Source organism: Apiospora phragmitis, assembly GCF_038363925.1.
Source record: "Apiospora phragmitis strain CBS 135458 chromosome Unknown utg000006l:1.0-5683423.0:1.0-5690449.0, whole genome shotgun sequence".
NCBI lineage: Eukaryota > Fungi > Ascomycota > Sordariomycetes > Amphisphaeriales > Apiosporaceae > Apiospora > Apiospora phragmitis.
This window is the reverse complement of record NW_027117404.1, coordinates 991814-1009042: the sequence shown is the minus strand read 5'-3', so window position 1 is coordinate 1009042 and position 17229 is coordinate 991814. Positions and strand designations below refer to the sequence as shown.

At 48.5% G+C, this 17229-nt stretch overlaps 6 protein-coding genes across 6 annotated transcripts; 1 reads left to right on the top strand and 5 right to left on the bottom strand.

The window, feature by feature from the left end:
- Nucleotides 1-1460: 1460 nt before the first annotated feature.
- Nucleotides 1461-3947, top strand: PG994_005603 (glycoside hydrolase superfamily; the record flags this gene model as incomplete). Its single annotated transcript, XM_066857012.1, has 9 exons — nucleotides 1461-1691; nucleotides 1769-2088; nucleotides 2126-2310; nucleotides 2400-2560; nucleotides 2648-2866; nucleotides 2953-3135; nucleotides 3207-3481; nucleotides 3561-3745; nucleotides 3823-3947. The coding sequence occupies 9 exons, from the start codon at nucleotides 1461-1463 to the stop codon at nucleotides 3945-3947; spliced, it is 1884 nt and encodes a 627-aa protein (XP_066716281.1).
- Nucleotides 3948-4313: 366 nt separating this feature from the next.
- PG994_005602 (uncharacterized protein) lies at nucleotides 4314-5516 on the bottom strand (the record flags this gene model as incomplete). The annotated part of the gene is made up of 2 exons (XM_066857011.1): nucleotides 4314-4793; nucleotides 5061-5516. 2 exons carry the CDS (start codon nucleotides 5514-5516, stop codon nucleotides 4314-4316), a joined length of 936 nt encoding a protein of 311 aa, XP_066716280.1.
- A 4359-nt stretch (nucleotides 5517-9875) lies between these two features.
- PG994_005601 (Glutathione S-transferase domain-containing protein) lies at nucleotides 9876-10759 on the bottom strand (the record flags this gene model as incomplete). The annotated part of the gene is made up of 4 exons (XM_066857010.1): nucleotides 9876-9971; nucleotides 10025-10078; nucleotides 10169-10617; nucleotides 10708-10759. 4 exons carry the CDS (start codon nucleotides 10757-10759, stop codon nucleotides 9876-9878), a joined length of 651 nt encoding a protein of 216 aa, XP_066716279.1.
- A 668-nt stretch (nucleotides 10760-11427) lies between these two features.
- PG994_005600 (uncharacterized protein) lies at nucleotides 11428-12535 on the bottom strand (the record flags this gene model as incomplete). Its single annotated transcript, XM_066857009.1, has 3 exons — nucleotides 11428-11838; nucleotides 11950-12250; nucleotides 12273-12535. 3 exons carry the CDS (start codon nucleotides 12533-12535, stop codon nucleotides 11428-11430), a joined length of 975 nt encoding a protein of 324 aa, XP_066716278.1.
- A 525-nt stretch (nucleotides 12536-13060) lies between these two features.
- On the bottom strand, nucleotides 13061-15344 carry PG994_005599 (uncharacterized protein; the record flags this gene model as incomplete). The annotated part of the gene is made up of 7 exons (XM_066857008.1): nucleotides 13061-13256; nucleotides 13311-13645; nucleotides 13725-13922; nucleotides 14027-14287; nucleotides 14357-14841; nucleotides 14926-15198; nucleotides 15263-15344. 7 exons carry the CDS (start codon nucleotides 15342-15344, stop codon nucleotides 13061-13063), a joined length of 1830 nt encoding a protein of 609 aa, XP_066716277.1.
- A 274-nt stretch (nucleotides 15345-15618) lies between these two features.
- PG994_005598 (uncharacterized protein) lies at nucleotides 15619-16047 on the bottom strand (the record flags this gene model as incomplete). The annotated part of the gene is made up of 1 exon (XM_066857007.1): nucleotides 15619-16047. The coding sequence occupies one exon, from the start codon at nucleotides 16045-16047 to the stop codon at nucleotides 15619-15621; it is 429 nt and encodes a 142-aa protein (XP_066716276.1).
- Between the last annotated feature and the right edge of the window lie 1182 nt (nucleotides 16048-17229).

Genomic DNA, 17229 nt, shown 5'->3' with positions numbered 1-17229 from the left:
TCGGTTTCCCCCTCAATCTTCTGCCGAGTCGCCAAAACGATGATCATCTGCCATTTGGCAGGGCCCAAGGCCGGCACAGCCTGGGAGCTGGTACAAGTGACAAGTTGCAACGCCGGAGCACCCGCGCTCTCTATCTGCTGCTGCCTACTTTTGAGATATCATATCTTGGCTGAATCACCGAGCCACACGATGGCGAGTGAGCACGGCTAGGCGTAAATTGAGATATGCAGAGTTATCGAAAACAGCCGTGATTGATTCGCTTTTATTGTTTTGTTTTGTTTTGTTTTCCCCAATTGAGCGGTGAGCCTCGAGTTTGCGGTTTCTCTTACCTGCATGGGTTTGCTTTCGTTAACCTACGTTCTTCACCTACGAGGCGAGGGCCGTAGATCTATACTGTAGGGCTGGTACAGGCCGAAGGATAGAAACGGCTTACAGACAGTCAGTCACGAACACCATTGTCTGCAGTCGGGAGCCACAAGTGAGGCATTCCTGGGCTTAGTCGGACCGGCAAACTGCCATCCAGACGCGATATCATGGCAATGGGAAATCCACTGCATTGCCGAGAACCGCCCTCGAGCTGGCACTTGCTGGGTCGAGTTACTAGAGTATACCTAGGTAGACGGTGATTCGGTCACATCCCTAGGCTGCCTTGGCTAGTCACCTCGCCTGCATTAGCTACCCATGTCCTACGTCAATAACTCCAGATATCCCTAGCACGCGACGCCGTAAGTCAATCTTAGAGAGTCAATGCCTATCCAGCGAATCCCGTGCTGAGCTACTACGTTACACCAACGAGATGAGTCGATACCAAGGTACTCTTCGTATCTGATATACCTTTGACCCTTCCGCAATTGGGTCGCAAACTCTGGCACTCCATGCAAGTCCAGGGATACATACACCGGTGGAGCTTCTTCGTGGATCCGGGCGCCATCCGTAGCATGGCTACTGTATGTACTTTGCTTTCTTACTCTCCGCGGTACTCTTACAGCTTGATGTCAGTTGCAAGTCGCTAGTCGAGCCAACTGACCCACGCAGACTCTTGCGTCTGCAGCCTGACCGCACCGCTCTTTCGTTTTCCTGCTTGGCCTTAGTGGGCGGCCTTGAGGTACGGCGTCATCCAAGGAAACGAGGATGGTATCGGAATTAGGAAGGTCGGAAACCGGCTTGGCAACCATTGGAGAATCTGCGATGCTAGGGCGGCACACTGGCAAGCAAGCCTCGTGCGAGAAAAGACCGATCAGCGCGAGTCCGGGATCTATATAACATGAGCCGTCTGTCCCGCCTCCTGGACGACCCCGTTGGTGGCGTTGCGTTACGGGACCTTGGAAACCTTTTCATATCAACTCTGGGTTTATCCTCTCCTCCCCTTCCCATCCCCCAAACCCCGTGTCCTCTAGGACCACAGCCAGTGGAGAAGAATAAGCTATAGCTTGTCTGGTCTGTGATCTTCCGACACCAAGATGCATATCAGTGGCCAAGTCGTCTTCGGCGTGCTCGCCGCCGTGTCCCAGGTGCTTGGCTATCAAGTACAGACGCCTCCTCTTGACACGGAATGGACCTACAAGGTCGGCACGAACCCGTGGCCAGAGTACCCGCGACCACTCCTTCAGCGCCCGCAATGGCAGAATCTCAACGGCATCTGGAAGTACAGACGAGCCGACCCCGAGGCTCGTATGGCGCCCATAAATGAAGTGAGTACCCGTTACTTCGAGTTGCACCAACTCGGAACCAGTTGGATGTGCCGTTGGCTGACCAAATACCTTAAAAGTCGTTCGCGAACGCGGCAGACGTTCTTGTGCCGTCTTGCTTGGAGAGTGGCCTTTCAGGGGTTCAGGATATCAATGTGACGTATGCTTGGTTGACGCGAGAATTCACTGTCCCGCACGACTGGACCCAGACGGGACGCCGAATCATGCTTAACTTTGAGGCCGTGGACTACGAAGCTACAGTCTTCGTTAACGGGCGCAAGGCCGGGTTCCACAGGGGTGGCTACTGGCACTTCAACTTCGATGTAACCAACCTCGTCCGTGTCAATGGCACCAACACGCTGTACGTATACCGTAATATCTGCTCCTCCCCCGAGGATCCGTGTGTGTATCCTGGCTGACCTGTCGCCTCGTGGCAGACACGTGCATGTTTTCGACCCTACTGATTCCATGGGCTACAACATCCCCATGGGAAAACAGCGGGTCAACCCCTCTCACATCTTCTACCGAGCGTGCACCGGCATTTGGCAGACGGTATGGATGGAATCTGTACCGAAAAACTACATCCAGAAGCTGGACATTTCGGCGGATGCGGATGGTAAGGGTAAGTCGCAGCGAGAGAAACCAAATAGGGATTGCTTTCCACGAAGCAGCGCGCCTCAGTGTCACCGGGATTTACTGACAGTGTCACAGTCAAGATGCAGGTCGCGACATCGGGAGGGAACGACAAAGTCAGCATTTCGATCGTCGGGGACGAGGGAGTGTCCATCATGTCGCACGAGGCCTCGGGTAACACGCCCATCGAGTTCGTGGTCGACTCGCCCAAGCTGTGGTCCCCCCGACTCACCTACTCTGTATAACCTGAGCATCAAGTTGGGCGTGAGTTAACTTGTTCCAATCAAAACACGTGGGATGTTTACTGATATTTTATGTTCCAAAAGGACGATGAAGTGACAAGTTACACCGGTTTCAGGACGGTCTCGGTCGGTGAAGTCAATGGCATTGTTCGACCGCTCATCAACGGCAAATTCTTCTTCCACTTCGGCACTCTGGACCAGGGCTACTGGCCCGATGGCCTTCACACGCCCCCGAGTCGCGAAGCCATGGTCTACGATCTGGAGGTGTTGAAGAGCTTAGGTCTCAACATGGTGCGAAAGCATGTAAGTTGAGCAAGACGCAGACGCACCTTCAACCACAGTAAGCATTACGTTAGAATCCGATCACTGATTTGGCGATGGGAATATAGATCAAAGTCGAGCCAGCTCTGTTTTACCAGGCCTGCGACCAGCTTGGCCTGCTTGTCATCCAGGACATGCCGGCCATGTTCGACGGGGAGCCAAAGCCGAATGCCGCCCAGCAGGCCGAGTTCGAGCGACAGTTCGAAATCATGATCGACCAACACAAGAGCTACCCCAGCATCTACACATGGGTATGTTTCCATTGAATCCTTCTAATCCTTCCAGTCAAACGCACCTACTGACGATACACTTCCTGCCTTAGATAATCTACAATGAAGGGTGGGGTCAAATTACCCAAGGTTACTATCCGGAATACGACCTGGCCGCCCGCACCAAGCAGCTGGATCCTACTCGGCTCGTTGACGCGACCTCGGGCTGGTTCGACCACGGCGCCGGCGACTATCACGACAACCATCATTACGCCAACCCGCAATGTGGTTCGCCCTTTTACTCGCTCAATTCATCTCCCCACGACCCCAAGCGCATCGCCATTCAGGGCGAGTTTGGTGGCATTGGGCACAATGTTTCTGCGCAAAAGTAAGTCTCACCGGCCGACTCATCCTTGAAGGCACCCCCTCTTTGACATGCCGATGCTGACAATACCGCCCCACCCCAGTCTCTGGAAAGTGCAAGAAGCCATCAACGCCATCAATCAGACATATGAGATCGATGCCGATCTGGAAGCCTACAACTACCGCGGTCACATCCTTATGACAGAGCTCAAGGAGCAGATCCAAAGATACGCTTGCAGCGGGGCCGTCTGGACCCAGACGACCGATGTGGAGGGTGAAGTCAATGGATGTAAGTTTCGAGCCTTTTTGCTTTCTCATCTCATACTTCCGCCGCACAGCATACTGATCTGGTGATGTTTTGTCTAGTCTTGACCTATGACCGACGCATTCTGAGACTCAATGTGGACCAGTGGAAGGCGGACATCCAGGCCCTCTACGATGCCGCTCAGGGGCGGACGGGCCAATACAAGGGGCAGAAGGCCTTGAACTAGGCAACGTCTTTAGTTTCATACCACGAGCGTGACGTTCTATGACCTATTTTGATGTTTTATTATTTAATCCGACTATACCTCATAGAAATAAATTACGATTTCTCCAATCCGCACTTTTTACAAAGCGTATACCAGTGCTTATATATATATAAGTTAGATACAAAGAGTAATATACTTGTAAATATACTTAACTCTACAACTTAGGCTAACGCCGCTATATGGAGAAGTAGTATATATGTCCCTATTGTGATGGGCTTTGCACCTGGGATTCCAAGGACCGGCTTCTATTTTAACTAATACGTTGTGTTTGTTGAAGGTATCCAAGCCATATAGCGACGAGTGATGTGCTAAGCATATCCCCCCTTTTTAGCTATAGGTAAATTTCTCATTGTTATGGACGATGATCTCTCGCGAAAAGTCCGCACCGTGCCATCGTATAGATGACATGCTGGCACCGTCTCTTTCACCGTGGTCCACCCAAAAGCCGTGGGTTTTACCCAGTATACTTGCAGCTTCCAGAGTGGCAGCGCTAGGATCCCAGACAACCACCTCGCGCTGGTTCCAGTTCGAGGCGTCCTTCACCGCGTCCAATAGGATAGCCGCCAATGCTTGTATGAGCTGAGGATGGTCATCCTGCGGGCCAAGATAGACCCTTTGAACCGCCAAATGCTTCTTCCTGTAATCGTGGTACCAGTATAGCCAGGTATCTGCCGATTCACAGATGGAACCATGATGCTGCGGTATTCTATCAAACGTCTTGGCGGCGGTGAAGTCACCTCGGTCCTGCTTCCATGCCGTTATATCTGGTGTCGGAAGAACTGAAATGTGCCTCTCGTCCTTGTTTTCCTGAAAACTCTCGAATGGGGTTCTGATGCTCTCCACGTCTCGCATACACAACGCAGAGATGTCGGATTTTTTCCAGGAGCCGTGTTATGGGAAATGTCTGATCCGATGGCGAGCGGAGGGGCTCTGGCGGTGAGAAAGAGAGCACAGCCTGGTAGGCGGGAAGCATTCTCCAGCCCCTATCGTGATATAACTTGAGGAGGACTGTCAGCTGTATCGAGAGCGTGCATTCAGGCGAGTCCCAAAGGACCTAGACGTTTGCTTACTTACGTTTCCAATGCTGGTATACAGCATGCTGGCGAGCGCCTCGCCAGGGCCATCCAACCACCGCCCGAGATGCTCCAGAAGCGCCGACGCAAGCCCCCGGCCGCGGAAGTCGGGATGGGTCACCATGCTGGCGATGCAGTACCCCTTTTCCCGGCTGACGGCGCCTGCGTCGCGCACGATCAGGCTCCGCTGTATCGTCTTGCACGTCGAAACGACGGCCTGGCCTGGCGGTTCTGTCGTCGTCGTCGTGCGAAGACACCAAGTCCGCCAGCCGCCGTGTCGAGTGAGGGGTTGCTGGTCCAGGTACTCTTCTCGCTCCACGTAGTCTTGCTCGGAAAGAGGGGCCCCGAAGGCGGCGACTGCGAGCTTATAGCATTGGAGACGGTGTTGCTCATCAGTGGCTTCACTGAAAACAACCGTCATGGGACTGGGTCCATCAGTTGTGATTGTGTTGGCCATTACTGGAATGCGTAGGGAAGTGCAACCAAGAAAGAGTAATAAGCGGGCAAGGATGGTTGTATCGGGGCCAAGGATTTCAAGGTGGAGATAATCTGTTGATTGGTTTGTATGTTCGTGTGCTTGGAGGGGTGCTGCATCCGAAGTCAGACCCCTTTTCATCCCATTCTGGCCACTCCTTAATAGAACAACTTTATTATAGTATAAGCTAAAGCACCCCTTCACGGGCCACCGCGTTTTACCCTACGAACGCGTCTTTTTATTATGTATCTTAACTAGAAAACTTTTTAATTTAATTATTACTTTTTATTTTATAAAATAATTATTACCTTTATTCTTTTCGTTTATTTTTATTCTTTATAACGATATTTTTATTCGATATTTAAAAGCGTATATAAGCTACCGTGTATAACGTAAAGCTTAAAACAGCTACTCGCGAATCCGCCCGTAAATAGTTAGCCCCTTAATCGTATATTTAACGCCGTCTTGCCGGTGTGCCTACTAGAAGTGAGTTTAATAAAGACTAGTAAGTTTTATTACTATTTTTAAAAGACGAATTAATATATTAAGCCGTTAATTAAACTAAGTTAAGTTTCGCGTTAATATTAATTACGTTTAAGTTTATAGCTTAATAAATATTAAACGCTTTTAAAGCCTCTTATAATTTAAAATAACGATAATATAACGTACTCCACGATTTAATTAACTACGCGGTTTAAATAACCACCTTTAAAGACTTAATTTAATAAAGTATAAATTAATTCCGCTATAACGTATTTAATATTTTAAAATTAATTAAAATCTTTATCTTTAAATACTTTTATATTATTTTAATAAATACGAGCATTATATCCGAGTTTTCCGTAGATTTTATAACGTTATAAGCGCGTTTTAAACGTCCTCGTACGATTAATCTTTTAACGCGATTCGTTTTATAACTATTTATTAATATTTTTTTAAAACTATAAGTTTTTTTTAGTTTATATACGAAGTGATCCTTTATTTTATAACCGTTTTCTTTTCGTACGGTGGCGCCGGCTAAGTATTTTATTTGCCTTTCGTAATATAGTTACCTTACCTTTTAATAAAGTAAGCCGGTATATAATTTACGTTATATTTTTTATAATTTAATTAAGCTTAGTTAAAATTAATATTAAAGAGTTATTTTAATATCGCGCGATTCGATTTTTAACGTACTCGGTTTAAAATTAAACTTTAATTAACTTATTTAAAGTTTTTAATTCTTAAGGTATAAATAGGCTAAAAGAGGTCGCCGGAGGCGTCGACGTACGTAGCTTTATATTTAATTATAAAATAATATATTCTAGATTATACGGTATAAGTCCTGCCCTTTAAAAACCTCCCTAGATATTTAAAACGATAAAAGTGGCCTGGAACGCTTTTAAAAACGCTGGTAAGAAGTCCTCCTTTAAGATATAAGTAATATACGCCCGTATAAAACGCTTAATTTCTTTCTCGTATAACTTTTTTAACGTATAAAAATAGCCGATATTAAGAGGTTAAAGCTTATATAATAAAACAAAAAAATATGTAAAGTATAATAATCGAGTGTTTTTTATAATAAAGCTCGAAAATTAATAAATAATAAATATTTTTCGTATAAAACTTTATATATTTATCGAAATATCGAATTTAATCCTCGCCTCTTTCATTCGTAGTTTAGCCGTTTTTAATAGTTGCGTTTACTTAATCCTTCGATAATAAGCTGTTTTCGTATTAAAAAAAGAGGTACGTTTTCTCGATAAATATAATATATAAAGGGATAACGTAACCGTATAATCCGACGCCTTAAATAATTATAACTTATTTTTAGTTCTTTTATTAAATTACTTTAAACTTCTCGTATTAATTAAAAGTTATAACGATTATTTCGGACGAGATTTAGCTTATAAGAAAGCCGGTCTCGTCGAAGTTATAGATATCCTCTTTTTAGATCTTATATTTATTAATTATATTTTATACGAAGGTAAACTATACGCGATATACGTCGAGATCTTTGTAAAGAACTTTTTAAGAGTCGATTTTTTAATTAAAACGCGTCCGGAGGTCTAGTTATTATTATATAAAGCTAGAGGCTTAATTAATACCGACGCGTTTCGCGTCGCGTTAAAGGAGTAATTAGTTCGCTATATCTTTAATATTACTTATTTAAAGAAAAAACGATTACGAATTTAGTTCGATTATATACCGAATTATTATATTTTTTTCGAAAATAATAAGCTTTTATATTAATAATCGTATATTTTATTATAAAGTATCGCCGCGATATTAAAAACGTAAAGTTATATAAAAGATATTATAAACTTATACTATAAATTAAAGATTTAATTTAAAACTATTTCGAAGCGCTTAAAACGTTAATTATATATTACTTTCTTTTTAATTATTAATTATAATAAAATAATAAAAAAGAGATAAAATAAACTTAGTTATTAAGAATTATAAGAAAATAGTTAATTAAACTATGTGGTTAATTAAACCGTGAGGTACGTTACTCGTTTTTTAATTAAAAATAAGTTCGTTAAAACCGTAAAGTTAAAAATAATTAATTATAACCGGGTTAATAAAGTTATAATAATAAATATTAACGTTTTTTTTAATAAATTTAATACTTTAAAGCTAGCTAATATCTCTTTTAAACGCTTTTATAATACTAACGAAATAAGTATCGGCTAAAGCGTTAACGGTAACTATTAAGTGGTTATTAAAGCCACTAGCTATTTAGTTTTTAAAAAAGACGTCGAGAAAAGGGAATAGATTACTACCTTAGAGTATATAAGCTATAATAAGGTAGCCCTCCCGCCGCTGGTTATTTTTAAGGGGGCCGACGTTTAAAGCTAGTAGTTTTTAAACTAAGACGGCTATCTTTAAAATAATTAGCGGTTTAAAGCGTTATTTAAAAGGTGAACTAGTAATATTATAACTTTAAATTAAATTTAAAATATCTTTATCCTTTATATATAATTTTATTATAATAATAAATAAGTCGTTTTAATTTATAATAATTATAAATCGTATATAAATAATAATTTTTTATAACTTTATCTCGTAAATAAAATATAGTTAATTTTTTATAAGCTATATTATAATTATATAGTATAGGTTTTAAATATAAGAGTTTTCGGTTTATTAAAGAGAAAGTTAAGGATTATTTTAAAAAAGTACTCGAATATAGTTTTTAAACTAAAGCCTACGAAAATAAATATATTAAAAATATATCGCTAAACTAAGATTAATGTATTAACTTTTTTTATAATTAAAAACGCTTAAAAAACGATTAAAATTTAGTCGCGGGATCGCTTAAAACCGTTATCGTTAAAATACGTTATTTTAAAAGATATAAAGGTTACTTAAATACGTTTAAAATTATTAAAGATAATTAAAAAAGAATTAATACTCGATTTTTTCGCCGAATTAACTTTAATATCTATTAAAACACCCTTTAATATTTAAAAATTACGAAATAATAATCGAAAATTAACTATTACGAACCCTACTTTTAAATTACCCTCTTAACGATTTTTTATTAAAAAAGCTAATAAAGCTTTAAATTAAAACGTTAATAAAATCGCGTATTTTAAAGCTTAAATCGATTATTTTTAAACTAAACTCGATAATAAAACTACGAGAATACGTTAAAAAGTAAAAATCGCACCGGGATAACGATTTATTCGTATAGCTAACATACGCCGAGCTAAGTAAAAACTAAGGGGTAAGGTTATATATAAGGACGAAGCTAATAATATTAAAGTGTTAAGAGGGCTTCGTAACGTTATAAAAGCTATAAAAAATAATAATATAGAGGCGGAAGACTATATTATTATTAAAAACAACGAAAGATAGTATATTTACGTTAATTCTAGCCGTAGAAATGGCTTTAATTACAGGGGTAACGGTAGCTCAATAAAGTGGCCCGTGAGGGGGTGCTTTAGCTTACCACCTGCACCATGTCACAGATAAGATGAAGTTAAGTCCCTAGGCTCATCGCCGAAGCAAACAGGTCCAGCCACGCCACCTAGCTGGAGTTACAGTAAAACTTCTTGGTTCAAGCTTCTGCTTTCTGTGGTCTTTACACGTCCTCATTGCTAGAGACTCCTTGTCCAGGGACAAGGGCGGTTGGGTTGGGCTGAATAATGTCTGACCTGAACCAGCAACAACGCGCAAAGCCATACTTATAGATGTGTATAGTATAGTTCAGTACTTATATATATACCAGTGTGTATCACAAGCTGAGCCACCACGAATAAAAACCGTGGAGTAGTGTCCCAATTAAAATGACTAGGTATCTATCGAAAGCAACTCGCTCATCCGGCCCAAACCTCCGTCATCGAAATGTCAGGTTCACTTCTTGGCAAACCTATACCTGGAGTGCGCAATGACCCTATCCTCGTCCCAGACACACGTGACGCTCTCGTGTGCGATGGTGGCCTTGGCCCACTTGTCGAAGTTGGCGCCTTCGTGGCCAACTCTCCCTCAAGGCTGGCGGGGACCAGCCCGTGCTTGATGTAAGCGTAGAGGCGGAGTAGAAAGGAACCCGTCTGGACCTATATGGGGAGGAGAGAGAAGAGTAAAAGGTTAAGAACTGGAGCTGATAGTCGAAACCCGAAAAGGGGCGGGTTCATTCAACAACATACCTCAGCCAGAGTCAGCTTGCTGCTGCCCCCGAAGAAAGGAGCCGCGTCCGCGAGCAGCGGCTCGATCTCCTTGACGACGGCCGCGACGAAATCCGCCAGCGCCGGCTGCTGGGCGGCCTCGCCGTCCGCGTAAGCCGCGACCGCCTTCTGGGCGTGGCCGACGGCCTTGCTGAAGTAGGTATCGACGAAAAAGGCGATGCGGGCGCGGGCCAGGGGCCCGTTGGCGTCGGTGGACGCGGGCACCAGCCCCGCCTGCGGGTAGGCGTCGGCCAGGAAGGCGGCGACGATGCCCGACTCGGTGACGACCTGGCCGTCGAACTCGAGCGCGGGCACGAGGCCGCGCGGGTTCACTTTCAGGTACTCACGGGTGCGCGGGACGCTGAGGTCGACGATCTCCTCCTGGAAGGGGACGTTGAGCTCGGCCAGGGCGATGTGCGCGCGGTGGGCCCCTGGATAACCCGGCGACGGGTCCCACGTTAGTATCTAGACCTCGTCACAGGCTCACGTGCGGAAAGCTTTCTCTTCTTCTTCGATCTTACAGGGACATCCGTGGCTGGTGTACAACTTGATCTTATGAGATGTGGCTGCCATTGTGTTGTGCGTAGACGAATAACGCTGATTAAATGCTAGCAAGTTGCGGGATGTGGGGTTATTGCGAAAACAGCGAAGCATTTGGAAAGTTCGTCCTGACGATGATATGCGACGGAGGTTAAATATATACTATGCACAGGCAGTGCGGGGTACGTCATGGCGACATTGATGGTTCCAGGTTGCATTTCCGTCCAGTTCCATAACTTGCGGCGGACCTGAGCTCGATATTGACCCGAATGCGACGAGTCCTACAATGATGTGCTGGCGGACCTGCATCCTTCCTATCTTCACTCCGCACCATCCGACTTGTACGAGAGTGACAAATCAGCGCCAAGTACCTGCCATCCAGTTGTGACACCACATCATTGGTAATCAAGAGTCCGAGAGTGTGCTTTGATCAGCAAAGATGACGCCCTCGCCGCTATGAACAATCCACATCCCCAGAAGAACTTCCCCTTCCATGTTTCTGTGCTTGGAGCCCGTCCCTAATACTTGGAAGAACTGTGGGCACTCCGAAACACAATGGGGCTGGGAGGCAGCCATTCCAGCTTGTAGCAAGCCTTCTCTCTCAAATGCGGCAAAACTAAGCCTCGATTCCGTAGAGTAACACATGGGTTGAATGTGCACATAGTTCCGTATATCAACAGCAGTTACATGACCTTTCGGTTCTACGATGCCTCAAAGTTGTACTTCTTCCGGGCCGCCTTCTCCACGAAACCCGGCCACAAAGTGTAGATCAGCGGCGCCAGGAAGTTGGGGAAGAAGGGTATGAAGATGTTGCCTGTCGTCTGTTGGTCCACGGCTGCGATGCACCGGTTCGCAACGTAGTCGATCTTCAAGCCCGTCTTGTTGGGGTCCGCCTCCCGGACCGGACCCGCATCCACGGCGGAGGCGCGGAAGTTGCCCTCAATCGTTGCGGGAAGCAAGAAGGTGAAGGCGATGCGCGGATGCTCGACGGCAAGCGACTGGAAGAGCAGCAGCGACGAGGCCTTGGTGGATCCGTACAGTGCGCGCGTGGGGGCGCCGACCATAGCTGCGAGCGATGAAACGAGAAGAATGGCTGGGTAAGACGAGGTGCGCTGTAACATAGGAATCTATCGATGCCGAAAGATTAGTTCGTTCACCTTTCACCTGTTTATGGCGAGAAAGGGGAATATGGGCAGCAGCAGATAATGGTGATTATAACGCACAAAGGTTAGCGCCGCGACGAGAGGGCCAACCAGGTTTCCCTGAGTCGCGCGACCCGTGATCTCGACGACCCGCCGGATGCTGTCAGCCGACGCATCCTCGCCCGGTGCGACGCCGGCCAGGTCCATGACGGGCTGCAGCGCCGAGACGCCGGCGCAGATGTGCAGCGTGTCGAGGCCGCCCCAGGCCTGGCGGATGCGCTCGCGGACCGCCACCATGTCCTCGGCGACGGCGACGTCGGCGGCGATGCCGATGCAGCGGCGGTCCTCCTCCTCCTCCTCCTCCTCCTCCTCCCTCCTCCTCCTCCTCCTCGCCGCCGCAGCACTCCCGTGCCAGCGCGGCGATCAGCTCGGCGCGGCGGGCGACCAGGCAGACCTTGGCGCCGCGCGCGGCGTACTTCTTGGCAAGGTCGCGGCCCAGGCCGCTCGAAGCGCCGAGGATGCACACGCGCTCCGACGCCGGCGCCAGAGCGGCTCGTGGGGTGGACGGCTTGGGCCCGGCGAGGCCGTTCAGCAGGTAGAGGGCTGCGGGGACGGCGGCTGCCGCAATGGCACCCGTCATGAGGGGAGACGGGGATGATGTTGGCATCATGTCGGATTTGGCAATCTGCAGGGTCTTGAAATGGTGAATTTAATCGGATTGAACCTAGCTCGTGGAAGCGAAGTCAGCCTATACAGAACCGAAGTGGGGGATGGGGAGCAGGCATGTGCTGTAGCCTATTGCTGGGGCCTTGTGGCTGGCTGCTTAAGAACCTCCTGTGGCGCCTAATTACCTACTGTCCAACAACAAAAAGTTCAAAATGATCCCCCGTTTGCGACTGGGTGTCCCATGGATTTTAGCAATATAACATTCTCTATCCTATTAAACTGAATACTATTTTCTGTTTCCTTTTAACAACCTCGAAACATTGGTGTCCAAACGTTGCTGAAAAGGGCGCTATCGAATACCACACTTGCACGCTTGCATTTACCGCACATCCTCCTCTTGCATCCCATACTGCTCGTGAGCATTCGCAACTATCACTGACGGGTTTCTCTGATCATCATGCCATGAAACAGTGTCTGCTGTTTCCACGAGCCACTTGAACACCCTTTCCTGCAATGCGCACACGTTTCAGGCATGGTGCCTAGCTGCGAGATCGTCACCACTGGTAAACCTGCACGTCCAATAATGAGAGGCCCATGCCCCAACCTGTTTGAGACACCAGATGGCCGTCTCTCGATCAGACTGTAAGGTTAGCCCCCAAGGATACTCGTCATGACCCGTGAAGAACATGGGAGCCATCTGGTCCATGTCTTTCTCGTCGATACTATTACAGTCGCATCTCATTACTTCCATGTACAAGCAAGATTTTGTCAATTACAACTTGGCTCCTTGTGCCACCCCTATTTCCTTTTTGGCTCGTTCCCGCAGCTCCCTTCTCAGCAGCTTTCCAATTGCGTTCTTGGGAATCTCGTCGACAAACAGCACGCCGCCTCTCAGCTGCTTGTGGGCAGCCAGCCTGTCCGCCACGTACTTCTTGACGTCTGTAGCAGTCAGAGCTCCGCCTTCCTCGGGCACCACGAAGGCGCACGGGAGGTCCCCCGCGGACGTATCTGGCAGCCCGATCACGGCGGCCTCCTTGATGAGCGGGTGCTCGACCAGCAATCCTTCGATCTCGGCAGGTGCCACCTGCAAACCCTTGTACTTCAAAAGCTCCTGATGTGTTCACTCATCTTGTCAGTTGCTGCATTCTTCACAGGTCGACAGCAGGAGGGAGATGGTGTTTTAAGCTTACTTTCTTCCTGTCCACGACGTAGAATTTGCCATTTCGCATCACGCCAATGTCTCCAGAGCAGAACCAACCGTCGCGGAACGCGTCCCTGGTCGCTGCAGGGTTTCCGTAGTAGCCCTGTGTCACGACGGGCCCCTTAACCACCAGCTCCCCCTCGCGGCCCGGCTCGACGTCCCTGAAGTCCTCGTCGACCACTCGGAGCTGTATGGTCGGTAGGATGGAGCCGATGGAGCCCGTGTCGTCGCTCTCGCCGGCCGGAACCGCCGTCACCGCGCCCGTTGTCTCGCTCAACCCCCACGTCTGACCGAGCATCTGCTACGGCTGTCGTGGACCTTCCCCTCTGCTGCTGCCGCAGCCGCCGCCCCGAGCTTCTTGTTCGCCGACTGCTGAAGTTTGCCGTCCATGGGGGCCGCGCCCGTCACGGCACCCGCAAGCCACGAGAACTGGTCCGTCACCTCGGACGCCTTGCTCATGCGCAGGTAGATGGAAGGGACCGTGTAGAATGCCGTGATCTTGAACGCCTTGGCATACCGGAGCAAGTCGGGCCAGTTGTATTTGCGCATCCACTGTTCCAAGCGTCAGCAAGATAAATATTTGGCTCACTGATGCGGAGCTAAAGAGATGCAGCAGCGTACGAATACTGTACCACCAGCGTATAGCGCCCCGACTAAGTACCCCCAGAGACCGGTAATGTGGCTTGTAGGTAGGTGCGCTAGAGTGCGATACTCGACAGGGGCCATGACCGTTCCCTTCTTGACCTGCTCCAGGGCCCATTTCCGGTTGTAGGCTGAGGTGATGAGCGTCTCGGCCACAAGGTTCTGGTGCGATAGCAGCACGCCCTTGGGCAGGCCCGTGGTCCCGCTGGACCATAGGATGACAATGAGACTATCCCTGAGCGCTTGCCGGTCCGTGGCTCTATCCCACGGTAGGCGTGTTCCCGAGATCGCCTCAACATGACCTGCTACGCTGTTCAGACTCCGCGAGGTCGAGTCCAGTACCAATATGTTACGGGCCGGCAGGTGGCAATGGGCTGCCGCTTTGGTGGCCACATCGATGTGCTCACTGCCGCAGATGACCAAGCCCGACTTTGCCTGGCTGATTTGCCGTGCTAGCTCCGCCACTGCTCAAGGGTGCTCTCGGTCAGCCCGTCCGAAATGATTCTTCTTGGTGGGAACAAACAAGAAAAAAAAAAACACTCCACTACCTGTAGAAAAAGGGCTCGCAGCAGAGAACACCCCGCCTGCCGCGATGACACCGAAGAACACGGCAGGCATCAGGATCTGGCCGTACCCGATGACGGTGACGACATCTCGGTTGGGGCTATTGGCACCGATCCCATAACTGGTGCGCAGGCCATGGGCGACTTGCTCGCTGAAGCTACGGAGATCAGCTTTGGAGAGTCTGTTGGCCGGATTGGCTGCCTCTACGTGCACGACGGAGTTGTCCTGCGCGAGCGAGTATTCAGAATCTTGGGTTTCTACACAGGTTAGTACCGCGAGGGTCTTATTAGGCCATCTACTGGTTGTTCTTCGTCTACTAACCAAACAGTAATGTCAGGAGATCCAGCGCCGGTATCTCGAGTTCGGCAAAGTACGGATCGCGGTGCGTATAGATTCGAGACATGGTGCGTAACTCAGCTCAACGGGGAATTTTCCACATCAAAAGCATGTTTCAAGTAGGACTCGCCTAGATTCATCGTCTTCTTATGAATGCGGTAGTTTGTATTGCCAAGTGAGTTACGTACGACGTATGGCAGTGAGGGGAAAGGGATTCACAGGCCGAGGTACCTCGGGGGTCCCTGTCAATCGACTTCCCCAATCCCTCCCAATTCCCATCCGAAAGCACTTCACTGCGGCTAAATCAATTATCTCCAATCCAGACGACGTAACGTGCCTCTCTACCCACCACCACCATTCACTGCAGAAAGACGCCTCTGGTCCACTCCCGAAAACTTGGCTTCGTCGGCCGCGATGATCTTGCTCGTCTCGGGGTCCTCGAAGAAGGCCCAGTTGGCGTCGAAGTGCGCCTTGTCCCGGTACGTCAGGATGGCCACGGCGTCGTAGTCGACCGCCGTCTGGGACGTGCCGACCAGGACCGCCGCCGGGAAGGTGCTGCTGCCGTCGCCGTCGCCGCCGTCGCGCCGGATGTAGTGGCGCTCGTGCGACAGCGGGAACGTGTCGCCCGTCAGGTTCCGCATCAGCGGGATGTGCACGTTCTCGTAGTGGTCGCGGAACTGCGCCGGCGTGAGGTCCTGCCGCCGCCGGCCGATCATGAGGAGCTGGTAGCCGACGCTCGTTAGGCTGGTGCCGGCGCGGAGCAGTCGCATGGCTGAGGAGAATAGGTAGGATGTTGGCTTTATGGGAGAAAGTGCGGCAAGGCAATAAATACGTGTTTGATGGTGACCGAGAGATCCTGACAGCGAAGTTGGACAAGGAACTTCATGATCCCCGCGCCAGCCACGGGAGTCAGCACTAGTGCCTGAGCTGCCTGCATGTACGCCGTATTCACATCGTCCACCGCAAGCCACTACCCAAATCCCCAAATGTGAGACATTGCCAACGCCTCTAGCCACCCTGAAACCTGTAATTGCCTTAACGCATACTGAAGCACAACGGGCCCCGAAAAATGATTGTGCGGAGTTAATGGCTTCCTGGGCGGGCGTATTCGTCAAGTTCAAGGCGGCAGATCTCTATTACAAAAGCAGTCGGAGTTGGGCCTAGCCCCTGACTGCCTAGAGAGCAACGGCAATTACCATGTACAAGCTTGTAGGGGGTAATTGGTTGACGCATGCTGTACGGGCTTGTTAACCACGGCAGACTGGAAGTCAGCAATAAGAAACTTCTACGTGCGCGAGACCATATCGTAGATTAAGTTGTATGCAATTATGAACTCGATGTTGCTGGGTAATAGTCACCTCCTTTTACTGCCCAACCGGATTAGACCGCGAGTTGGACTGACTGGACCATCCACGATAGCGATATGTTAGATGGACCGGCAAAGGTTCCAATGGTGGACATTTCTATTATCTGGTGTCTGGGTGTGATGCTGCACCGAGAGCACAGACGCGGATGAATCGACATACTTTGCAGCCTTGATTCGACGACTCGCACTAGCTGCAGATGGCACGGGTCATCCCTCGACACGATCGGATGGGGTTTGCCAAGTTACCTACTGTAAGAAAAATGCACCAGATGATGTCGAGTAGACATAAGTTAGCATACGCAGCATGCTTAAGAGCACGGAAGCTCATGTCTATGGGTGAATGATTATATGAATCCTTTCCAGCTCAATGGCTAGTGTATTTGCTAAAGGCCACGAGGGGAGGAGCCTCCGAGGAGGCCCCGGAGATAGCTCAGAACATGGAGAGAGTGTTAGGGTCTAGTAATGAGGTCTGGGTCATCTTTGGACGAATAAGTTGGGACTGTTGTGGTACCGCATCTTGACTGCTCCGTATCAAATATCTCCCCACGTTTCTTCTTAACCCGTAGACGTGACATCTACAATGTCG